The 25,995-nt window shown below is 35.7% G+C and overlaps 3 protein-coding genes across 12 annotated transcripts in view; 1 reads left to right on the plus strand and 2 right to left on the minus strand.

Moving 5' to 3' along the window:
* Positions 1 to 10,071, plus strand: part of LOC132123986 (abl interactor 1-like) — a 59,783-nt gene extending 49,712 nt beyond the window's left edge. For 2 of the 9 annotated variants that reach the window (XM_059534689.1, XM_059534690.1), the window contains 5 exons: positions 1,803 to 1,892; positions 4,683 to 4,877; positions 6,441 to 6,527; positions 8,451 to 8,630; positions 9,433 to 10,071. In XM_059534689.1, the coding sequence (XP_059390672.1) occupies positions 1,803 to 1,892; positions 4,683 to 4,877; positions 6,441 to 6,527; positions 8,451 to 8,630; positions 9,433 to 9,608 (728 nt within the window). In that variant the 3' untranslated portion in view covers positions 9,609 to 10,071. The remainder of the gene's footprint in view (positions 1 to 1,802; positions 1,893 to 4,682; positions 4,878 to 6,440; positions 6,528 to 8,450; positions 8,631 to 9,432) is intronic. The other 7 variants (XM_059534692.1, XM_059534693.1, XM_059534694.1 and 4 more) reach the window with 4 other exon arrangements.
* Positions 10,072 to 11,036: 965 nt separating this feature from the next.
* Positions 11,037 to 20,210, minus strand: LOC132123775 (all trans-polyprenyl-diphosphate synthase PDSS1-like). 2 transcript variants are annotated; one of them, XM_059534405.1, is made up of 11 exons: positions 19,958 to 20,210; positions 19,466 to 19,521; positions 18,598 to 18,724; positions 18,378 to 18,508; positions 18,162 to 18,303; positions 14,481 to 14,592; positions 14,293 to 14,402; positions 14,128 to 14,208; positions 12,298 to 12,411; positions 12,077 to 12,157; positions 11,037 to 11,540 (listed from the first exon to the last, which is right to left on the minus strand). In XM_059534405.1, exons 1-11 carry the CDS (start codon positions 20,120 to 20,122, stop codon positions 11,400 to 11,402), a joined length of 1,260 nt encoding a protein of 419 aa, XP_059390388.1. In that variant the 5' UTR covers positions 20,123 to 20,210; the 3' UTR covers positions 11,037 to 11,399. The 2 variants fall into 2 exon arrangements, with proteins under 2 accessions (XP_059390388.1, XP_059390389.1); XM_059534406.1 differs by having other exon boundaries at positions 18,378 to 18,505; positions 19,958 to 20,208.
* A 4,149-nt stretch (positions 20,211 to 24,359) lies between these two features.
* Positions 24,360 to 25,995, minus strand: part of LOC132124005 (amyloid beta A4 precursor protein-binding family B member 1-interacting protein) — an 18,514-nt gene continuing 16,878 nt past the window's right edge. The window contains exon 14 of the mRNA XM_059534725.1: positions 24,360 to 25,149. Coding sequence (XP_059390708.1) covers positions 24,598 to 25,149 — 552 coding nt within the window. The 3' untranslated portion in view covers positions 24,360 to 24,597. The remainder of the gene's footprint in view (positions 25,150 to 25,995) is intronic.

Genomic DNA, 25,995 nt, shown 5'->3' on the forward strand with positions numbered 1-25,995 from the left:
TGGATCAGCTATTCGCTGAATGCCTACCACTTTCATAGCCTGATTTTTCCAGCTAAAGGTTTGTTAAAGTAGGCCACTACACTTCACAAGGACAGTTAGAAATCGAGAGGAAGTGGGAAACTCTAAAGGGTGGTCTGCCTCCAGAGAACAGGGGAAAAAGAATGAAGTTTAGTAAGAAAAGAGGTCACTGTCTTGTTCTTCACTGAGATACCTGCTGGAGCCAAGAGGAACAGAACCCCCCACCCCTCCTGAATCCTTACGGTTGCCATAGCAACACTGATTTCCAGCACCACTGATTTCCTTTTCCTGGATTAATGTTAATGTCGACAGGACCTTTGAATGCAAAGTCTCTGTTCTTGTACCCCTTTTATTTCTGTTTGTGTTCATATATTAAGAAAAAAATCTCTAGAATTTTTTTTGTTTGTTTGTTTTTATTCCAGCCTTTGATGAAGGACTGTTTTGGCATCCAAAACATAGTGAGCTACCTACCTAGGCAGCATTTTAAGGCATCTTTAACTCTCTTCCACTGCAAAGACTATTCCAAAAGTTCATGCTGAGATACAGTATCTCATTAGAGCTCTCATTAAGGCAGTCAGCCAGCCAGCTCAGTTTTTGTTGATGGATCTTTGGCCAATTGAGCATGTTGAATTGACACTCTGATGGGCATACATCTTTGTGAAATAGTGCACAAGAAGATAAACAAAAGTGGTGAAGGCAAGCAAAAAACAAAGTCAACACAGAGCATGCTCTTCTGATTTTACATCTTCATCTTACCAGAGCATTCTAATATGCACATATTTTCATAAAAACATGGCCGTCTGAAATGCAAAAAGTGAGTTCTTTGCTAGTATTTTTTTGTCTGTATGCTTAAGGCAGCATCAGTTGTACCTTTTGTGGTGAAGATAATTGGACTTCAAACTAAACAGTTAATCCAAGATGGATTTACTTCCTGTATATGATTCAGAGAACTCACCAGTTTTTTTTTTTATAATAATGCATTTAGAACTTAATGGGTAAACATATATTTATAAAAGGTCATAGTGTTGTTGCAGATTAAATATTTTTTTGTAAGGTTAGATATTGATTATTTGTCTTGTGAACCCCTTTATCTAAATCTGTCTACTTAATGGTTAATAGTTCACTCCAAAAATAAAAAATCTGTCATCAATTACACACCCTCATGTCAATCCAAACCCTTTGTTCGTTTTCGGAACACAAAATAAGTTACTTTTTTAATGAAATCCGAGAGCTTTATATCCCTGCATAGACAGCAACACAACTGACACATTCAAGGCCAAGAAAGGTAGTAAGGACATCATTAAAATAGTCCATGTGACATCAGTTGCTCAATATACACACTCACACTATTATGATAGATTATATACAAAAAGAGGGCATAGAATAGTGCATAAGTACACAAATTGAGACACACCTGATGTTAGGATGTTGCTAAGCTAGCAACACGATCTTAGGTCTATCATACTCTGATGGATGACAAAATAATCTCATATAATTCATATGCTAGATGATGGAGAGCCTAGTGCATAGAATAAGTCAATATAGTGTGTTATTTGGGACACAACTTATTTTAATCAATTGTCAGTCGAGTATCTTTTGTACTTCACTTATTGCTTCCCAAGTTTCCAACCAGTCATCTACACAGGTTACGGAATGTTTAGGAAGCAGCCTTAGAAGGTAGCTGCCAATGTAGACCGCAAGGAAACTCACTTGGTTTTGGAACTGAGCTTAAGTTTCTGTGTAATATCAATTAAATTCTCTTATTTGCCGATTCTGACCCGCAGTCACACCCTCGTGGGCAGCTCCACCCCCAGCCCCCCCTCCTCCACCCCCACTCTTCAGCCAGGGCCCACCAATGACAGCCGCTGCTATAGGTGAGCCCCTCCCCCAACCCCGTCGGCACCTGTGCAAATCCAGCATCCTACACCAGCGTTCCCGTCCTGTCGTCCTCCTGTCTGTCTGTGGGGCTTCAGCATGGGTCACAGAATTGTTAAGGTGTTTTTTTTGGGTGGTGGGTTTGTTGCTTCAGCTTAAATCAATGCACTTTGGAGAAGTCTCTGACATTACTGGAAGTTTTTTTCTCATTATTCATAAAGAGAGTATGGGAAATGTCGCTGGAATCACTTAACGTTTTTTTCGTTGTTTTCAGCTGATGAACAATAAAAAGCTCATGAGAATCCAACTGACTTTAAAGAAACAAAATGTTACCATGAGTTGATTTGGATGATAATATAGTTACAGTTACCTTAAGAGTTGTTTTTTTTTTTTTTTATGTAAACGAGCCTTTAACTTACGGTCACATTTACTTTTGTATTTTTGATTGTGTAATTTTGCAGGCAAAATCATCAATCGTAATCCGCGCTATTAGAAATTTTGAATGAGGTGAAAAATCCCATGCAGATTTTGCATTGGATTCAAGTTTTTTGCACTTTTGAATACACAAATTAATTTACTAATATATGAACTGCATTTACTTAAGTATGCAAACCTGTTTCAGCCACTGAATAATCATAATTAAAAAAAAAACATAAAAATAAATGGTGACACTTTTATCTCACAAAACAGTTTTTTGTCTTACATTTTTTTTTCTCCCAATTGTGTTTTCTTTGATATGAACTCAATTGCAAGTTTAAAAATCCAGTACTAAAGAAAAAAAGTCTTTTCTTACAATTGCGAGTTTAATAAAGTCAGAACTGCGAGTTTATTCTAACTTTATAACACTATTGCAACTTTATATCCAAAAAAAATCTGACTTTGTAACTTCACAATTACGAGTTTAAATCTTGCAATTCTAAAGAAAAAAAAAAGTCAGAATTGACAGTTGATATCACGCTATCTGAGAAGAAAAAAAAAGTTAGAATTGTGAGATGAAAAGTAGCAATTACTTTTTTTTTCTTCTTTTTTCAGTGGCAAAAACAAGCTTTTATTATGTAAATCTTGTATGCGAAATTTCACCAAAGTTTCACTAATGTGACCATTCCTTCACATGTAGAAACTCTAGAACCCAAAATATCATAGAAACTTTAGGGTGTGCTCTTTTGAATAATGCAGCCACCTAGCAACCACCCAAAATAACTACATAGCAGCACCTTAGCAACCACCTTCAGAAATCTAGCTTTGTGTTAGTGAGTCAGAGACTTCCTCCTCACAGGTTCTTGTGAAAGATCCACTGATTTCCTTCTGCTTTTTATCTTCCAGTGTTGTTATCCAGTGCAGATGTGATGATATAGGGTATTAATCAGCATCTCATTCCATAAGTCTGTTGATTAGAGCAGGAGGTTTCACCAGCTCCATCAGGACACAGCTGGAATGAGATGTTTGTACAGTGTTTATGTCACATGTCAGTGGTGAAGGCTTTTGGTGCCACAGTGAAGTTTGTCCAGTGTTTGTTGGTTCCGGCCATCACTATCAGGGAGAGCGTGTTTCTCTAGGGCCTCGCTGTTATCAGGAAATGTCAACAGGAAATGTTTGAATAGAGGAAACCCCATCTGCCCTTGCAGTCTAAACACACAGGACTACATTACAAAACTCTAAAACAGTGATATGTCTCAGGCCTTTACTAACTTTGTGAATTTTATTTCAGGTCATGTTTATGTTGGGTTTCTCACACCCAGATTTTCTTTGTGAATCTGGTGAAGCATGTCCTGGTCATATTTATATTGATGATTTACACAGCATTACAAGAAAATAAAAAATATAAATGGTTATTGCAACTCAGTGTACACTTTTTTTTTTTTTTTTCTCTCTCACGATTCTAATTTATATCTCACAATTGACTTTTTTTTTCTTACAGTTCAGAATTGCTTTTGTTCTATAAACTCAGTTCTGAGAGGAAAAAGTCAGAATTGTGACACATATTCTTATAATTATGAGAAATATATCTGAATTGTGTGATTAAAAGACCTTTTTTACCAGTATTTTATTTATTGTTATTATTTTCTGTAGCGAGTAAAAAAACTGTTTCATGATGAGAAACGTTTTGAGGAAAAAGGTGGAACTGTGAGATGTAAAAAAGTCAGAATGTTGAGTTTTATATCTTGCAACTTATTTATTTTATTTTTTCTTAGAATTGAGTTGATAGCATTGCAAAACAAAAAAGTCTTTGAGATGTGAGATGAAAGTCACAATTTTTCTTTTTAATTCAGTGGCAGAAAGGTTACTGTAAATTATATTATATTATATTATAGTTTTAAGCTCAAAATCAAAAGTGCAAATAACTTAAATTATACATTTAATTTGAATTTGTTTAGCTTGAAATCTGTTTTTGTACTACTAAAAAAAAATTGTATAGTGAAAGTTTTTTTTTTCAGTCTCACTACTGTAACAATTTTTATTATGTAATAGTAATGAAAACTATATAATTTCTTATAATTGTGTGTTCATTTACTGCCTTTAAGTAAGTGTTCAGGAGGAAAATATTTGCTTAATTTTCATAAAGAGAATGTCAGGAATGTTTTGTTGATTCGATGAAGTCTGTGAGGGGGATCTGTGGCTTGAGAAATACGCTCCACTCTATTTTTTTGGGGGGCAAAAAATGTATGAAATATGACCTGGACATGTGCCTGACATGTTTGAATCACTCTTCTATCTATCATGAATCTTGGGAAGTGTACCTGGCCTGCTGTATGTATGTCATCCGTGCTCTCTTCTCTGGGCACTAACAGCTGTGGCTGCGGGGCCAGGTCTGGGGCCCATCCCCATGTCTCAGTTCGGCACCGTATCTCGACAGATCTCCAGACACGGCTCCAGCACCTCCTCCGTGTCCATGGTGTCTGCCACGGGCACATACCGCCGAGCGCCGTCCGTCTCGTCCCAGTTCTCCCTGCAGCAGCCGCACATTAACGGGGGAACAAACGCAAGTAAGAGACGGAGAACGACGCACAAATATACAGACACGAACAAACTCACAGCTAATTTAATCACATCTGGAGTTCCTTCGCCTCAGTTTCATTCCTTTAAATTCAGCCCTAGCCAGGTGAAAGCTATATCTAAGCCTCATTAGACCTGTGGATTTGAGGGGCATCCTGTCTCTCCCCACAGGTGTGCGGCCGTACACACTAATGGCATTAAGAGCGCAAAAGCCTCAGATTTATGAGGAGTGGCCACCTGCTTATGAATGGAGATTTATTGTCATCTGCTGAGATTCTAAATCTCCCTTTCAGAAGCATTAGAGTGAATGAGCGTCATATCGGCATCACACATGAATAAGAGAGTATTAATATTAGTATTAAAGTGAGTTCAGTACGATACTTTTTCTTAAAGAAATGGATCATTTAATTCAGCAAGGATAAAAAGACATCAATGGTGACGGTAGATATTTATAATGTCATATTCATAATGTGAAAAAAAAACATTAATTTGAAATTGAATGATTATGTTAAAGTATATGAAAAAAAAAAAAAAATATATATATATATATATATATATATATATATATATATATCCCTCAATGTTTCTTAAGCAGCAAAGAGCATATTAGAATTATGCTGAAAATTCAGCTTTGCCGTCACAGAAATAAATTACATTTTAAAATTTATCACAGCAAGAAAATTATAAATACATTTAAAAAAATAATCATTATTATATGCAATAAAAAAATACTTAAAGGATTTTTTTCTTTATTAAAGCTTTTCACATTTATTTCAGTTATTCAGATTTATTAATTTATTTATTTATTTTTTCGCGAACCATCTAGACATTTTAGTTGAGTTGTTTTAAATTTCAGTTGAAATATTTTAAATTGGAGCCTAACATAAACGTGAAAATTAATCCAATCTTTAATTAGAATTTCTATATTAAATGTCAAGTTATGCTAAATGTTAAATATTATGGTTAACAAATATATTTCACTAGCCAGGGTGGTTATAGTTAAGTAAAACTAAAACCATAAAACAAAAAAAACAACCGTCACTTGAAATAAATGTTAACTGAAATGAAATATATATATAAAAAAATGTACACTTATTTTATTTCAGCAAGTTTCCAAGGCAATATTTATAATTTTCTTTGAGTGTAATTGATGTACTAAAACAACTAAAACTGAAATAAAAAAAATAGTAAAAACTATATAGACGTTTAAAGACTAATGGAAATTACAAAAACAACTTTACCTAAAATTAACAAAGAAAATATAAAAATAAAATCGAATTCAAAATATATATATAAAAAAGCTATAATAGTATCTCAGTGATACTAAAACACTTAATCGTTGTGATATAATAATTATCTCTATAAACGGAGTTCAAATCCTTCTCCAGTCCTTGATGAACAACCTGAAATGTCGTCGAAATGAACTGGTCAGAATCATGGGAGCGCTGCTGATATTTGAGATCTATAAGATTCCTGTTTCTAGAAGACCTCCACCTTTCTGGTGGGACTGATGGTTTCTCTCTCTCTCTGTGTTTGTGATGGGTGGTGTTCAGTGTCTATGGCCCCCCCTCCTCCCCCCATGCCTCAGCTCACCCCACAGATCCCTCTCACAGGGTTTGTGGCCCGAGTACAGGAAAACAGTAAGTCTGATGGCCACCTTTCCCCAGCGTTTCTCACCCCAGCATGTAGAAGTGTTTGCGCTGTGCTGCATGCCGCCTTCATCTCCATTCCATCCGTCTGTTTGTGCTGTAGTAGACCTCGTTCATCCTCAGGTCAAAGAGTGCACGCGTATCGCCATTGTTCAATCCGTACGATTCCAACAATACACTACAATAAAGCCTGAAGACTGCAAAACAGTGTCACACATTTACGGAAGTGTGTGTATATTGCTTTATGTAACCTAAAAGAGGCTCAATAGACTGTTTAGAGAAAGATTCCTTAAGGTTTTAAGTTGCACATGTTCTACGTTGTGGATTACATTGGGATTTTATCTCCAGACGTATTCAATGGTGATACAGCGTGTCTCGTTTCTAGACTTCCCCTACATGTGACATTAGATACTCTTTCATTGGGCTACATTTGTGTATGGCATTGTGTTTGATTTATACCCAGATTTAGGTAGGGCTAAACCACACTGATGCATCATGGGAAGAATTGAAAGCTTTTAACTGGCCAGTCGTCAGAGCTGCATCGGTTAACTTCGCAGTCTACTGACACAAGGTCTCATGAATGTGTCGAGATGCTGCAAAACATCCACTTTGAGTGCACTGTGATTCTCAGGAAGCCGGATTGGTTTAAGAAGCCGCCTCATTGCAGCTTTTGTCGTAAAAGCACGAAGCGGTTATTGCTGCCCTCTCGTGATGCATTCTGGTATTGTGATATATATTGAGATCGTCTAATCGTTTATTATTAACTGTTTATTGGATCATGTACAGTTCGCATTGGTTTTATGTGCCCCCAAATATCAGTTCTGCTATATGATTTAAAATATCCATTAATATTTTGTGAGAAAAGGTTAGACATAAGTTATTATAGCGTCTAATAAATTAATTATTTTGTTTAAAAATAATTACATATGAACAAATAGTTTAATTATGCATGATTATTATTTTATTATATTCATTATTATTTATCATGTCACTGTACTCAAGCCAAAGGAAATTTTATATATATATATATATATATATATATATATCTGGAAAATATTAGTTTAACCTACTGTTAACAGTGTAAACCTTTAAAACAAAATACTACTAATAAAAAAAGATGTCAGTCAGAGTTGTTTTAGTATCATTAATATACTATTATAATAATTTATATAATTAGCTTTCATTTTTATATGTACAGTTGAATTCAAATGAATTTTAATAGTTTGTTTTGTAGTTTTGTTGTGTGATTTAGATTAGATTCCTTTTAAGATAGTTTTTTTTTTTATTATTATTATGTTTATGTATGTATAGCTCACTACTTTTAACTACTTGAACTAGTCGACAAGGAAATGTTTCTATTTTTAGATTTTCATCTAAAAGTTCATTTTTATTTCAGCATTTTTTTAACAAAAATGATTTTTTATTGTTTTAGTTTAATAATAACTATAAAACTATAAAATAGAAGCAGTATAAAATATGAAATTATTATTATTTATTTTTTTTGTCAAAAAGGTTTAGTTAAACTTAAGTTGACATTTTTACTTTGAACTATTCTATAACTTTTTTTCTTCATACTAATTTTCCACAGACGCACAAGCACCTTTCTAGTGTGTACTGCGTGTTATGTAGTATACTGAGGGAATGTGTTCATAGTATTGCTGTCTCAACTCTGTTCTGTTTAAATCTGGTAAGTTTTCATATCTGTGACCAGCTCCACACATAAACCGTACTCTCCGTAGATCCATAGATGTGTGTGATGTTTGTCCACCAGCACTAGTATCTCCAGATTCACTGTGCATGTCTACTAACTAGTGTGCGTGTGCATGACGAGCAGCTGGATGGCATGCCCAGCCTGGAGCCCGTGGTGTTATTGTGTGTCTCTGAAGCTGACTCTGTTGTTTGCTGGATGTGCAGTTGCAGATACCCCGACTCCTCCCCCTCCCCCTCCCCCTGATGACATGCCCATGTTTGACGAGGCTCCGCCGCCGCCTCCACCAATCGACTATGAAGATGAAGAGGCAGCTGTAGTGCAGTACAGTGACCCATATGCAGATGGAGACCCTCAGTGGGCCCCCAAGTCCTACATTGAGAAGGGTGAAGTTCTTTTTAAATACTGAATACAACTTATTTCTCTACTGAAATTGTATTTTATTTGACAATTAATTTATATAATATTTTTATTGATATTATTTTATAATATTTAAAATATCCAATATTTTAACATTTATTGTTTTATTTTTATTTTATTTATTTTTGCTATATATAACATTGTTTATATATTTATTTTATTTTGTTGTTAAATTACATTTATATTCACAAACATTTGTATACAAACGTTTATAAAATTGTATTTATTAATATGTAACATTACACTTGAGTATACATACCATTTTATTTATTAACAACTACTTATATTGATGCTGTTGCTAGATTTTTATTTTTAGAACTTTATATTAAACATTATTATTATTATTATTTATTAACATAGCATCAATATAATAATTATATTTGTAAATAATTATTATTATATTGATTAATTTTTTTTACTAACATTTTATTTATTATGTAATTTACATGTTAAATTTATTGAAATAATTACCATTTAATATGCTATGTATTGTATATGATATATTTTTTAATTATTAATATTGCTGTATTAGCATCATTTTTATTTTAGAATTGTTATTAACATGTATAACATTTATATTTAATGAAAGTTATTAATGGTACGTATATCAATAATAAGAATATTTAATAAAAACATAATGATGATAAAAGATCATTAGTGAGCAGTAGTGTCTTTCTGTCATATCGTTGTTGCCTAAGAACACGCTTAATGTAGCACACAGTCTGAAGTGGCTTCTCATTTTAATAACTGATATTTCCATCTCTGCAGTGGTTGCCATCTACGACTACATCAAGGATAAGGATGATGAACTGAGCTTCATGGAAGGAGCCATTATCTACATCATCAAGAAGAATGACGACGGCTGGTTCGAGGGCGTCTGCAGCGGCGTCACTGGGCTGTTTCCCGGAAACTACGTGGAGTCCATCATGCACTACGCCGACTGAAGAGACCGGACCTAAAATCATTCACACCCAATCAGTCAGATCTGGACCACAGAAGAAACCATGTACAAGCACTAAATGTGTGTTCCTCACAAATGGCGAATCATGAAAACTGATGAACTTTACTTTATGGTGATGGGTGGATGTGGGCAAACGGGACGAGCAGCGATTCAGAGGACGTCAGTGTACATAAAATGAAAGTCAGCCTGTGGGTGTCTGTAGTGAATGTCAATCACAGGATCTTCTACACAACACAACTAAAGGTCGACCATTTAATTGAGTTCCTTTACTACTTCTCTCCATTCACATTTGTTTGGACATTTTGGATGCAAAAAAAAAAAATCCTCCTATTATAAACTAATTCATTTTAGTGTTTTATTTTAAAGCACCACGTCATTGCCCCAAATGTATCAAAATCTTAACGTAAAGCATGCATTCAAAATTAAACAATTTATTATAACCTAAACGCTAAATTCCGTTCTGCTTTCATATTTGTATCATTTACAATACACATTTCTTTCTATATATATAGGCATTTGTAGATTACTTATTTTTATGCTAAAATTTTTTGTTTTTGTTTAATTTTGATATAAAATACTTTTTTGGTGGGGGGGGGGGGGGGGTAATGAATGCAAAGCACAGATTTTTTTTTTTTTTCCTCAGTAACTCGAGTCTCTCCATCCATTTTTATATATTTTTTAGTTAATACCACAATAAGTAAAGTATTTGCTACAATGAACAAACATGAATTCTGTGTAGATAGCTTCAATATTTAGTCTGTAACGTATCTAAAGGTCTCTAATCAATACACATCACAAATCTTGCAATGCTGGACTTTTTTTTTTTGCCATGGTCCTGTAACAGGAAATTGCTGCATGATTTCACAGTATTTTACCAATACTGTGTTTGGTGCATTACACAATGAACTGAGAAGTATCAGAGTCACAGTCTTGAAATCTGAACTGGTCTGGTTACTCTACTCAGGTCTGGCATTAATTCCTCCTTTTTAAAAAACATTTTTCTATTCTTTGAGCTGTTTTAGTCTAAGAACCGATTACAGAGATTTCGTTAAACTATGTCTGACCCGTCAGTCATTTCAGGTGTTTAAAGATAATGCCTTGATTCTTTTTTTTTTTTTGGTCACAATGAAACATTTGAAGTTTTCCAACTGATTTCCCTCTGTGCTGAAGATCGTCTCAGCTCAGAATTTGTATTTATAATGTTAATTGAAATTTAATTGTACAGTCTTTTATAATAAATCATTCTATGTAAAATGTGTCTCTTAATCAATACTTTTTTTTTTTTTTTTTAATGTAGAGCCAGACTCATTTACATCTACCATACATGAGCCAAATGTAATTAAGGTCAAACATAATATTATGAGTCTTATTTTCCCATCCCACAAACGGAAAAACTGAGTCAAACAGGAAGTTTACTTAAAAATATCTTCTTTAATTTGAGTAAGTAGTGAGGTTTAAGGCCTTGGTTGTTATTAAGCACTTGATGCAAAAGTACACTAATGAGCATCTCAGACGTCTGGCCTTTCATAGTGTGGACGGATGTTTAAGTGAGCATCTGTAACGATCCACACGTGACCGTAGCACATCCATCCGTGCAACACCTGGAATTACAATGATTTCATGGAGTATCAGTAAAACACCACGGAGTACAGTACGGTAAAGCATACAGTGACAATGTAAGTGTGATTCTTTGCTCTCTGAAGCCCCGGCGTCTGTCTCACAGCAGGGTCCTGCAGAGGTGTAGCTGCCTGAGTGTGGAGCTCTACGTCCGGGCTCACTTGTCCCGGCGCAGCACCAGCTCCGTCAGCTGGATGAGCGCGTCCCGCTCGGTCGACGGCCGCAGCCGGCGGATCTGACGAATGGCCTCTTGGCAGTAGTGCTGGGCGAGGTAGTTCGTCTGCTCCACACCGTCACTCTGAGTGTGTGAACACAGAAAACAAGACTGTAATATAACTATTCTAATGGGACGAATCACAAGAAACTTATCGAAAACATCTCCACGTCATGTTCCTGAGGAGAACCAGGATTGACACTTACATGTAAAATGAAGGAATATGTTATGAATCTATTACTTTAAATATGAACATTTAAAATGCAATCGAATTAGATCACTGTCAAATTAACTGCTAATTAAAACTACTTAATGTTTTAAAATCGCATTAATAGCAGTTGGTATATATATATATATATATATAGTCATTGTCAAATCCTTTACATACATATTTCACCACAAATCAAGAATACTAAGAAATAGTATTTTTTTGCTTTTGCCATCTCATTTTCATTAATGAAAAAAGAAAAAAAAAAGGTTACAATAAAAAGAAATAGACCTTAGTCAGATTAGACACCATACTGAAATGAACGTGGACGACAAGGCTGTGAGGGATAGACTTCCAGTCTTTACAATGACACTCACTGTATAAAGGTTCTAGATCATGTAATTCTTCTCACCTTCAGGACATATTGCCAGGCTCGATCCACATCTCCATCAGAGCTGAAGCGTCTGATTATCATTGCATGCAGCTCAGGAAACTAAAGAGTGAGAGCAGTGTGAATATCGAAAAAACAAACTACAGTTACGGTTAAGTTTATGGCGGTCATAAACCAAGTCAACCATTAGAACTGATTCTGTACTTCATATTGTGAGGAACAGATGTGTTCAGCCGTCGTACCTGCTGACAAGCGAACAGAACGGGACCGGTGGCCAGACCCAGTTTGAGATCGGCAGCTGACGGCTTCCCCAGGAGGTTTGCACATGAAGTGAAGTCCAGAATGTCATCCACAAGCTGAAAAACCCAAGCAAACTTTTACATGACACAGATCTTACGACACAATCATTTAAGACAAAACACTGTGAACTTTAAAGAATCAATTGTAATGAACTAATTCAGCTATAATGGCACAGATTTTTCGTAAATGTGCAACCACAACCTAAAAGTCGGTCTATATTTTTAATGCTTAAAGTTGCAATTAGGGCTGCACGATGTGTCCTTTAAGCATCGATATCACGATGTACGAATCCACGATAGTCACATCGCAGGATGTGCGATGTAGGCTCCTAGTTGATCCGTTATTCATTAACTGTACGGGCCAGCTGCTCCCCGGCCCTTTACGAATGTGATTCGCGGATTAATTGCACAGCTTAACCATCATAGAGTGAAAGTTTATCATTTCCATCTGTCAGTTCAACAGGGCAGAGAGAGAGAGAGAGAGAGAGAGCGAGAGAGCGCGCACGAGAGAGAGCGCGAGAGAGAAACAGAGGGAGAGGGAGAGAGAGAGAGAGACAGAGAGAGAGAGAGAGAGAGAGAGAGAGAGAGACAGAGAGAGAGAGAGAGAGAGCGCCCTGGCCGCACGCTCACCGTCTTCAAACAACACAAGCGCTGTCTTGCTCTCTCTCCCTCACGCATATTAATCAATTGACACGATGGTGTCGATGTTTAAATAATTTAAAATGAGAATGTAAGTGTGCTCACCCCATTTTTGTTTGTAAGAAAAAATTTGATTAGATTTCATATCGCAATATATATCGCAGAAAAATAAAATATCGCAATGTCATTTTTTCCCAATACCATGCAGCCCTAGTTGCAATGTAAAATTAGTGCACAATTATGGTTCCAAACAGAGCTGCAATCTAACTGTTTGTTTGAGCAACTCCAGGGTGAAGTGTTTGAAACATATTTAGCATTGCTAGAGAAGAGAAACACGGCTCTTTACCTAAAAGTTCCAGAAGAAATCTCCTGCTGAAAACGGTGTAATATTTCATTTATAATTAGCTAGAATCATTTCCTACATTTGCAACTACTTTGTGATAAGAGACCACTGCAACAGTCACAACTTTATGATAAAATATGTTTTGATAGTAATGGCAAATTGAAGCTGTTTTCCACAAATAGCAAGTACAGAACAGAGTTCTTTTTTCGTAGCTTACTGCATGTAAACAGTCAAATACAAAAATCTGTCTTGGCGAATATTCACAAACACAATCTTAGAAAACAGTTCTGACTTAAATGAAAGCAAACCGTTGAGAAAGAAAACTCATATGTATCAGTTTATTGGATCTGTGCATTATGTCTTAAAGTGACAGCAGTCTAATGCACTGATGGCAGATGGAATATTCTGACGATGCTTTTATACTTTTCTGGAGCTTGACAGTGTAATTTATTTGGCAGTCTATGGGACAGTCACAAGCCTACGGGTTTTCATCCAAAATATCTTAAATTGTGTTCCGAAGACGAACAAAGCTTTTACTGGTTTGGAACGACATGGGGGTAAATTATGAATTACAACATTTTCATTTTGGGGTGGAGTATCACTTTAAATTAGGTTATTATGCTGTTTTTGTGTATTTTTCAGTAAAGCAAGTTAATAAAATAAACTGGCAATGTAAATATGCAATGTTCATGTGTGTGAATTCAAACGAAAACCAAGTGAGAAGTAAATATAAATGATATGCCCATAATAAATCCAAGAGATATTATTTCACACATATATCAAAATATTACCTGGAATGCAATGCCAACATTTCGTCCATACTGATAGGCGATCTCATGCACCTCAGGATCAGAATTGACCAAAATTGACACCTACAATTGAAATGTAATAACACTGTTGTTTAGCTTCTTTTTCAGCTCTGAACCTCATCTTATCTTAAGACAGAACGTACATACTGCTTTACAGCTGTTTGCAATGAGACTTGCAGTCTTCTTGAAGGTTTTCTCAAGGTAGTGCTTAAATCTCTCGTTTTCGTTCTCTTTAGACCCCAGCTGCATGAATTCACCTGGAATTCAACAAAACATAGCACTAACAGTTCCACTTTATAAAACATGCATCATAAATCAAATCCGGACTGACTTACCTCGCACAAGGTCTTCTATGACTTGTGACAGCACAGACACTACTGTATTGTTCCCGATGCGTGCTAATGCCATGGATGCCATTGACAGAATGAAATCTCCAGCCAGGATCGCCTAACAGTTCCACATACAAAAATATCATATATTTTTAATATAAAAATATTAAAAATTTATTATATATGGTATATTTTAAGCAATAGCCAAAAAAAAACATTGCATGGGTCAAAATTATTGATTTTTCTTTTATGCCAAAAATCATTAAGTAAAGATCAAATTAATGTTCCATTAAGATGTTTTGTAAATTTCCAATCCTAATAAACCACACATCAATGGAAAGCTTATTTATTCAGCTCTCATGTGATGTATAAATTTTATACAAAATTTTTTGTGGTCAATGCTCACAAATGTTAAAGGGTTAGTTCACCCAAATAGCCAAATTATGTCATTAATGACTCAAACTGTGTTCCGAAGATAAACGGAGGTCTTACGGGTTTGGAACGACATGAGGGTAAGATATTTTAGATTTAGTCCGAGAGCTCTCAGTCCCTCCACTGAAACTGTGTGTACGGTATACTGTCCATGTCCAAAAAGGTAAGAAAAACATCATCAAAGTACTCCATGTGACATCAGAGGGTCAGTTAGAATATTTTGAAGCATTGAAAATACATTTTGATCCAAAAATAGCAAAAACTATGACTTTATTCAGCATTGTCTTCTCTTCCGTGTCTGTTGTGAGAGAGAGTTCAAAACAAAGCAGTTTGTGATATCCGGTTCGCGAACGAATCATTCGATGTAACCGGATCTTTTTGACCCAGTTCACCAAAGCGAACTGAATCATTTAAAACGGTTTGAATCAAGAACCGTTTCTGTCAGACGTGTCCGATTCGAGAATCGAGGAGCTGATGATACTGCGCATGCAGAGGTGGGTAGTAACGAGTTACATTTACTTCGTTACATTTACTTGAGTAATTTTTTGGGGTAACTAATACTTTTCGGAGTATATTTAAAGATGGGTACTTTATACTCTTACTTGAGTAAATTTTGGGGGAAAAATCTGTACTTTTACTTCGTTACTGTGGGCGACGATCCTCTCGTTACTTTATCTTAATGCAATAAATGTTATAAATGCTTCAGTTTATTCCAAACGCGCCGTCTACTTTTCTCTGGTCAATGAGCGATGCCCATTCGTGAATGATTCATTCTTTTGAGTCAATTCTGTTCAAAGGCTTGATCAAACCAATTGGCAAATGAGTGAATTGGTTCATGAATCAGTTTGAATGAGTCGTTCAGTTCCCTGCCGCACGCGCTGAGCATCTGAAGCGGTTCACTCAGAGTTGTAACGTTTAAGAACATCAGCAGCTTTGAAAACGTGGCTGGAACTGCACTGAATTGAAAGCAAATCTGCAAAGGCTATTATTTGCTTGCGATGGAGATCCTTATTAGATGAACACCGCGTGTGCTGTCTACTGTTTAACAGGTAATAACTTGGGCTACATTCGATTACAGTACACGATACCACTGTGACATTAGTTTGTTGTACGTGTGTGGCTAATAACAGAGGGGAGTCAAGTTGAATGCAGCTTCCAAAAGACAAAAAATAGCCGATTAAGATTTTATTAATTTTAATACATATCATCAGCTGCTAAATTCAGATCTGTGATTGCTTGCTGGCGCTGAGCCAGAGATAGATGTGTTTTTACAGCGCTGCGCATTATAACAAATCACACATGATTCTTTTGAGCTTATTAAAGCATTGGCCAATCAGAGGCGTTCCGATGAGTCATCGCTAAAATGCCGGTGCTTCCTTCACTCGCTCCTGACTGAATACCTCTTTCTGGCGAAATGGCGAATTCTCTCGTCAGAAACAACAAAGTGCAGATGTGTGTACGAATCTTTAATTAAGATATTGATTTTACAGTGTTAACAGTTTCAGTGATTTTAATGGGAGTTTCTGAGAGTGATTGAAATCTAGACTGTCAGTGAAAATGATCTTTAATAATGTAAATGTTATTTGCTCTCTTTCTGAACAATGAAAGATTAGTAGCAATATTTATATCACATTAACTTTCAATGTTAAATTCACATTTAATATAAAGTCAGTCGTATTAAAAATATGTAATGGCATGACACCTATATCTGTTACTTAAGTAAACAGACAGGGTTTTATAATAAATTACATAAATTGGAGTAAAGGCTGATGAAATATATACATTTATACACACACACATACATTATATACATTTTATCTATATATCTAAATAAAAATAGGCTCAGTATATATGACCAAAAGTAACTAGTACCTAACTACTTGAGTAGATTTTTTATCCGATACTCTTTTACTCTTACTCAAGTAACTATTCAAGACTAGTACTTTTACTTTTACTTGAGTAAATATTTCTAGAAGTACTTTTACTTTTACTTGAGTACAGTTTTTGGGTACTCTACCCACCTCTGTGCGCATGTGTGATTCAGCGTGAAGCAGACTGACACACAGAGCTTCTGAACCGAACTGATTCTTTTGGTGATTGATTCTGAACTGATTCTGTGCTAATGTTATGAGCCCAGGTAAACCGAAGGCTTGGATCAAGGGCAATCATCGGCAATGACGCCATTACATAGAGCGTAAAAGAACCGGTGAACCGTTTTCTTCAACCAGTTTATTGAATCGAACTGTCCAAAAGAACTACTGGTGATCCGAAAACCGATGCAACCGGTTCTTCACTCATGAACGAGTCAGTCTATTGTTCGCTATCTGGCTCGGCTCGGTGTTCATCTTCAGTTCTCTCTTCACAGCAGTTAATTCAGTGTACTGTTGTACATGAACTACTCCGGGATATTGGTTCCGTTTTAAATGATTCAGTTCGATTTGGTGAACTGGTTCAAAAAGATCCGGTTACGTCGAATGATTCGTTCGCGAACCGGATATCACAAACTGCTTTGTTTTGAACTCTCTCACAACAGACACAGAAAAGAAGACAATGCTGAATAAAGTCGTAGTTTTTGTTATTTTTGGACCAAAATGTATTTTCGATGCTTCAAAATATTCTAACTGACCCTCTGATGTCACATGGACTACTTTGAAGATGTTTTTCTTACCTTTCTGGACATGGACAGTATACCGTTCACACAGCTTCAATGGAGGGAAAGAAAGCTCTCGGACTAAATCTAAAATGTCTTAAACTCTGTTCCGAAGATGAAGATGAAGATGAAAGAAGTCTGAATGCTTCTGCTCACAATATGGAAACAACTTCTACAGTACCATCTGATCACACTGCAAAAAACTGATGATGTTCTTCAGTATTTTTGTCTTGTTTTCCAGTTCAAATGTCTGAAGATTCCTAACTCAAGACACATTTACTTGAAGCAAAATGACAAAATAAGAAGTCTTGTTTTATGAGAAATTGGTCAAAATTAAGAGAACAAATATCTACAGACGGCCTCAAATTAACTTATTTCAAAGGGAAAACTAGTTTTCATAGCCCAAATGACATTTTTTTCTTGTTTTAACCAAACTCAGTTAATGCTGCTCAATTCGCATGTATCATTTCCATAATTATATTGAAATTAAGCAATGTTTCTTGACTTAAGGATGTTTAGAGGAAAATCATCTTGTTTTTGCAATGCATGCTAAATTTTATGTCATGACTTTAATTTGCTTTTCATACCCCAAATGTGTTACTTACTTTTCTCTCTCCCCAGACTTTATTAATGGTGTTTTTCCCACGTCTTGTGTCCGAATCATCAATAACGTCGTCATGCACCAGACTGGCAGTGTGGATCATCTCGGAGATCATTGCGATGGAGCGCTGCGCCGGCAGCAGGACCCTGACGACATCAGATGTGCTTTATAAACACTGACTGATGCATCACACACACACTGCGCTGAAGCGCTTTCTCACCCCTCTTTATTGCTGTGGACGTTGCAAGCTCGTGCCATCAGGATCACAATCATGGGTCGAAAGGCTTTTCCCTTCCCATCAAAGTAATAATCACACAGCGCTTTCAGCTCCGCTTTAGAGACGAGCAGCTGCTGAAACAAGAAGTTTAAAGGGTCAGTTTCACTACTTTGCTTTTTAAAATGTTATAAAAATTCACATTAGGTAAGGGTTTTCAGTCTACCTTTTTGATGTCTTCATATAAATTTTGCAAGTCCTTTTGTGCTAGTGAGAAAGGATCTTTTAACTTTGCATCATTGCATATACTGCAACCAACTCGTGGTGTTGTGTACAGACATCTATTCCTGTGCCTGAAACACAAACGTGTGAATGCAATTTAATAAATACATTAAAAATCTGTAAAAAAAAAAATAAAAATAAAGGTATACAAAAGAGGGATCAGGGCTAGCTGACACACTTCAATTTCAAAATCTGTATATTTAAAAAAATATATATTTGTTATATTCATCAAAAACACAGTCAAAATATTTACATAATATTATAACAATTTATAACTGTAAATGACATTACACTGGTCTTCAGTGTCACACAACCCTTCAGAAATCATTCTGATGCTGATTTGCGATTCATAAAACAGTTGCTGCTTAATTATTTGAAAAAGAAAAAAAGTTACAATAGAAACATCTTTTGTAACATTTTTTAATATTTTGTAACAGTATTTTCTATAAAGTCTCTGTCGCTTTTGATCTATTCAATGCTTTCTGAATAAAAGTATTAACATCTTAAAAGTATTTTTTTTTATGCACCAACCTCAGACTTTTGAACAGAAGTGTATAAAACTCAAATTTTTGGTAATGAATTTTCAAGTAAAAACATCAAAGAGTTCATCTGGTTAATATAAAATGTAAGCAATAAACTGTACACATAACTGAACTTTCGACCATTATTTTTTTTATTTTGATACGGTCCTTGCTAGCTGCGAAACCTCTCTCGTGTGACATCTTGCCCCGTGTCCTCCTCATGCATACAGATTTGAATGAACTAGTTTAGTAACAGCACTGTATTAGATAGTACACGTGACATTGACATACCTTGCAATAGTCATTGGTCTGTTAAAATTATATACAGGGCCCTGCCGGAATAAAACCTGAAAAACATAATTACCAGATCACAAAGCTAAAAGTAGTGTCATGTCTATCAAAACAATGGGTCACTGGCTAAACTCTGCAGGATTGAGTCTGGTACAAACACATAATGCGTCTTAACTTTGGTCTAGATGTATTGCACAACACAAGACTTCCAGTCAAACTCTTTTCTGCCCCAATGATATTCATGACAATCCTGGAGCAGTGGGAGTGTCTCAACTCTCCTCTCTACTAACGTTACACGAGTTCTTGACCTTTAACGGAGTTCAGTCAAGACTCCTGTCGGTCCTAACAAACACGACTGTAAACATTATATGACATAAGAATTTTAAAACCGTTGCAACGCAAAATAAATAAATAAATACAAATTCAGTCCTCTTAAACCTAATGTAATAATATAAGGCAGTTATCTGTCATTCTTTGGCTCAGAGCAGTGACCTTCATCCGTGCGGTCGCTGGCTGCGGCGCAGCGGTGGAACACCGCGTTCTTCTTCCTGCTGAAACCGCGTGAGTGAAAGCTCTTCTGCTGAACCCGCCACACCAGTCCAGCAGCACAGCCGCCCCAGCGCCGCTCCTCCAGCATCGGCTCCACGGCACCGCCATACTAACACAACCAAGAGCGGCACATGCTCCGGGGACGACACGATACGGAACCGCCGCGTGAACCGGAAGATCCTCCTCTCGCGTGATGCGCCATTTCAGGGTTATAAAATAGGCGTGGTGTTGTGGCCCGTAACTTGTCTCTAATTGGTCAGGTGCGGTCATAGCTGGGGGCGTGGCGAGGGCGGAGTCGGCTTGGGGGAAAACACTGCAGTGCGAACATCGTGTGTATCTGAATGACAAAAATGCTGAGCGCTCATTCCCAGAGACGCGTAGAACAATTTTAGTCTCTTTTAACTTTTAATATTCATATACACAAGTATGTGTATATCGATATTTGATTCATTTTACAGCCTTAATATAGATGTATTCATTCAAAAATAGCCAAATTCCGTGACGTTCTGCCTTTATACAGCAAGTTCTATTTTTGACTGGATTCCGCGATTCAATCGTTTCGCAAACACAGACTGGGTGAATTTATGAATGAAAGTGTAAAAGTTCTGACACAAAACTAAGTTGTTACGTGTCCACACGCTTTTTTAAGTGGGTAAAACGGGTTTATGTTCGACACTAGGCTAACGTTACATAGTTTTGCTTAAGGTAGAATGATAAGGCTAATTATATATAACGTTACATGCCACTTTCTGAAACAACCTTACACAGTTTTGATAGCGTTAATAATGAACACAATGTTAACGTAGCCTGCCTGTGATGAATGCTGACTGCACACATTTCCACAATTTCCACTTCCCTTGATCATCCTCTCACAACTTATTGCTTGTAGCCATTTTGTCATCCTTTCCGGTTCTGTATGTTTATTAGGAAGGATGTAGAACTTCATTTCATAATTTGTTAGTTTATTTGAGGTACAGAAAACGACACAACAACTCTTCGGCATGATTGTCCCGTGTATTTCAATTGGCGCCAACGCATTAACGCAATGTTTTCGCCCACGGGCTAAATTGACATCACGTGACGGGGCGTTCTCGGGGGCGTTCCCAGACCAACCGTCTGTATCTATATAATAATTATACATTATTGTAAATGTTTTAATTATTATTATCATTAGTAGTAGTAGTAATAGTATTTAAATTATATACATAATATGAATAATTCAATCTTTATTATTATTATTATTATTATTATTATTATTATTATTATGATGATGATGATGTGTCGAGGAATATTTTAGATCTGAATGAAATTTGTTTGTTTTGTCAGTTTTCTGGCTCTATTCCTATGGCACACATATATGGGTGCCATCAGGTAAAACCATATATATATATATATATTTTATTTCTTCTTCTTTTTTTTTTAATTCTTCTTATTAAACTTAAAAAAAAACACATTCAAAGTACAGTTACAGCAACAATAATACACATGAAAACATAAAACACAAACAGAAAAATATGCATTCAAAATACACATATAGCCAGGGGGGTGGGCTTAACAGTACATAAATATATTAAAGAATTTACAAATGGAAACTGTCTTTCTTATTATGTGAATAAAAAATCGTCTTAACATAAATTCGAATTTCTTTTTCAAGAACCAAAAATAAAGGATTGGTTTTACTGTACTTACAATTCAATTTATAATGTAATATTCTTTGGTTTTATTTGAAGGGATATTAGTAAAACCAAATAAAATTTGTTCTAAGCTCAAAGAAAAAGTGGGGTCAATGTTATCAATTATAAATTTAGTCAAATCTTTCCAAAATATTTTAACATAATAGCAATGCCAAAACAAAGTTTCAATCCTTATATTACAAAAAGAACAACTCAAATCAATGTCATTTTTAAATTTAACAAGAAAATTATTTACTGGGTAATATCTATGTAAAATTTTAAAAGATACTTCCTTGAGTAGTTTAGCAAGGTCCAAATGTCCTTCCATATTAAACCTTTAATCTGTTTTAATAAAATATACAGTTAGAAGAAGAAACAATATCTTTTTGAAGTAAGGAATGGACAGTTTTGTTAACATTCATATTTCTAAGGCCAAAACAAAGTTTTCCAATATGAGTATCAAATAATTTAAATGCAGAGGGAGGTGTAATACTGTTTTGGGTATTAGCTCTGAATAATGTCAAAACTCATGTGGGAATTGCATCCATCACAATAGAAAACTCCTTTGGTGTTACTGGAATTCCATGGACAGCTAAAAACTCAGAATAAGTCATAGATAAACTGGATAAAAACATGGACGTGGTGTCCGTGATGTCACAGATCAGTTTCGGAAAAGCTTAAAAGAATTGTTCACCCAAAAATCTAAATTACTGTTAATTTACTCACCCATCCAAGGTCTTCCAAGAAATAGGTGACTTTCTTTATTAGAACAGTAAAGAAGCTTTCTTGCTGAACCCATGGTCCTTAGTGATTCTCAATTAACAAGGCAGTGCAGGGTAAGTCACTTTCAACAAGTAATTAATTACTATTACTAATTACATCATAAATATTGTATTTAAATTACTTTACTAATTACTATGTCTGAAAAGTTACTTAGTTACTCAATAACTAATTTAATTATTCAAATCGCTAATTAGGCTATATCTTAAAATCCGTATAATAGAAATTAAACTCTGTATTCTTTCAATTTGAGTCAAACATAAAATAGTTTAGCCTTTTAGATTTAAAACAACCGTAATCCTTAGACTTAGACGTAATCCTAAGGTTACTAAAAAAGTAACCTTCTTTGGTTAACAAATAGAAATACTCTGAATAACAAAAAAAGCTTAAGTGACATGACATTCAGCCAAGAATGGTGACCCATACTCAGAATTCGTGCTCTGCATTTAACCCATCCAAAGTGCACACGCACACACACACACACACACACACTTATGCTGCAGCGCCCGGGGAGCAGTTGGGGGTTCGATGCCTTGCTCAAGGGCACCTCAGTCATGGTATTGCCGGCCCAAGATTCGAGCCCACAACCCTAGGGTTAGGAGTCAAACTCTCTAACCACAAGGCCACGACTTCCCCTCCAACTTTTCCCCTTAAGAAAAGTTAAACAATACATTTCAGTTTGGCAAGATGTTCAGGAAAAGCCCAGTAAAATCTGTACAGGTTTATGTATAAATAACACTTAAACTAATGTAGGTAAAAATATATATTACATAAATGATCTTCTCTGCTGAATAAAGCCATGTCAGATCTTCTGAGGTAAATTCCTCATAGCAGGACTTATTTCAAAAAAATGTTATTATTATTTTTTTAATCTATTTTTTGTATCTAGATGAGGGTGTTTGCGCGCAGGTGACTGCATATAATGAGCTCAAATAGGGAAAAACTGTACCTCGCTTTAGTTTCATAGTTTCATACGGATTACATAATCAGAGAATATTTGTTTTTGATTTGAATTCATTAAATTTAAAGCTTCCTATAGACATATTTCTCATGTCAAATAGTTTGTGAGGTGTAGAAAGTTGCTCACGGAGATCTAGATGGCAGAAAGTGCACCCTGATTATTTTATTTTTTATTTTTTTTGAAGGACATTTTTGGACTGTATAATTCAAAATCATTTTAAATCTATTGTGATAAATGACCCTGACAGATATGTGGTATCGTAGTGTCTCTAATGTTTAGTTGTAATAGAAAGTTATTGTAGTTTGACTATATTTCACTGGGTTTCAGGTGTTTTTCTCTAGAGTGGTGAATGAAACTGCACATTTAATCACTCACTGGATGTCTGATGGATTTGCTCATGGTTAGTTGATTCTTCTTTACTAGTTTAATTATCACAATCTGTAATTGTAAAGTAACATAACAATGTTTTAATTGTCTCATATGGATAAAAAGTGACTCAAATGGAGCATGTCAGCACAGAATGCAAGGTACGTTTTGGTATGGTATATATTATATGATGCAGTGTTGCATGTTTTTATATATCGTTGTGTTACAGAAGCATGCCATAGTACACTAGCGTTCAAAAGTTTGGAGTCAGTAAGATGTTTTAAAATGTTATTGATAGAAATCTCTCATGCTCACCAAGGCTGAATTTATTTAATCAAGAATACAGTAAAAACAGTTATATTGTGAAATATTATTATAATTTAAAAGAACTGTTTTGAAAATATTTTAAATTGTAATTTATTCCTGTGATGTATAAAGCTGAATTTTCAGCATCATTACTTCCAGTCTTCAGTGTCACATGATCTTTCAGAAACCATTCTAATATGTTGATTTGCTGGTCAAGAAACTTTTCTTCTTATTATTATTAATTGTGCTGGTTAACGTTATTTATTGACATTTCATTAGCCATGATGATATAGCATATTTGTTGTAAATACAGTATATGATCTAATTAGTTGCAAAAGAACAAAATATTTACAAACCTTTTTGCTTCTTGAAGTAATACAAAACATTTTAAACAACCAGAGAATTAAAGAATCCTGTGTGTCCTAATGTCACACCATTGCGGTCAGTTCCTCAGTCCAACTATAAAAACATGCCAATTAGCTCTATCTGTCTTCGAGTTATTGAGTACGCTTTTTCTGCATCGCTGTCATCAGTTCTGACATTAGGTCGCCACCTGATGGCGCCGCTAGTTGAGGTGTAGTCCTCTTCGGTGGAGGTGGAGCCACTTTTCTGATGGAGCCGGCAGGTTTGTTGGCAGCCGGTGCAGGAGCTGGTGGGGGAGGTGGGGGTGGAGGTGGTGGCGGTGCTCCACCTGAAGATGCAAAGTTTTGGGGAGCAGGAGGAGGTGGTGGAAGAGAGGCAATGGGGTCTGGAGGTGGTGGAGGGAGTGCTTCTCCCCCGCAAGAGGAAAAAAAAGGTGGCGGTGGAGGCAGGAAGTCAGGGGGCAGTTCTGAGTCTTCTGGAGGAGGTGGTGGAGGAGGAGGTAGGTCATCCATGGGTGGAGGTGGGAAGGAGGATTGTGGGAACTGAGGAGGAGGAGGAAACTTGTTGACTTTAGTTGTGCTGGGAGGAGCAGGGGGAGGAGGAGGCAACATGGGGTCAGGCGGTGGAGGAGGCAGGGTTTCCATCGATGGTGGAGGAGGTGGAAAAGATGTTTGGTTGCTAGAACCCTTCAAAAACAAACCAAAAATAACATTCAGATGAACTCCAAAAACATCATAACACTACAAGAAGATTACAACAGCTCTCCAGGAAGCACATATAGCCTCGTGAAAAAGCAGTGTGCTTAATTATACTGAAAGTGCACTCGCAGTGTGCTTCAAATCTTCAAAATGTCTTTTATCTGTACTTGCAGAAAATAATATTAATGAAATAAAAGGTCACTTAAGATTAAAGTACTTTCATGGCTGTATCTTAAAAGAGACTTTGTGAAAGTCAAATGAATCATTTTAATCCACTGAAGAGCTTAAAAGAAGTATACTTCTTTTATCTTGTTGACTAACATACTAAAGCACTTGATTAAATTTGAACCGTGGTGTTAATATATTTTGAATGTACTATATGGCAACTTCATTACAAATGTGTAATTATAGATATATTTAAATACGTGACATATAAGTTCATTTTAATATAAGTATATTTTGGTTTACCATATTTTAAAGACAATAGAAATAAAATAATACTAAACTCAAGTCCCACTTAAGCGCATCAAAACAGCACTCTGAAGTTTAGTAATTGCATTTAATATACATTTAAACTATAACACAACTGTATATAAAGTACTCCTTTTAAAAGTATGCTAAATTGTAATTCCTTTTCACCAGGCTATATTAGATTTTCTGAAGAAGAGTGCACAGACTGCCTAAAGTTGCAAAGGTTATTGCTACTGTAGGGTTTTGTGTGTGGTTGCGGGTGTAATGTTATAATATGTGGCTGCTAGGATGATTTTAGATGTTTGGAAGGGGGTGTTCTGGGTGGCTTTCATGAGTTTCTCTGCGATTTCTACATTGTTGTGG

The sequence above is a fragment of the Carassius carassius genome, chromosome 42 (genome assembly GCF_963082965.1).
Source record: "Carassius carassius chromosome 42, fCarCar2.1, whole genome shotgun sequence".
In the NCBI taxonomy this organism is placed as follows: Eukaryota; Metazoa; Chordata; class Actinopteri; order Cypriniformes; family Cyprinidae; genus Carassius; species Carassius carassius.

Coding starts and splice junctions, on each gene's coding strand:
- LOC132123775 (XM_059534405.1), bottom strand. CDS start 20,122: ATGGCGGTGCCGTGGAGCCGATGCTGGAGGAGCGGCGCTGGGGCGGCT. Junction 14,209..14,292: donor TTGCAAACAGCTGTAAAGCA/GTATGTACGTTC, acceptor TTTCAATTGTAG/GTGTCAATTTTGGTCAATTC. Junction 12,158..12,297: donor TTCTGTTCGCTTGTCAGCAG/GTACGACGGCTG, acceptor CTCACTCTTTAG/TTTCCTGAGCTGCATGCAAT.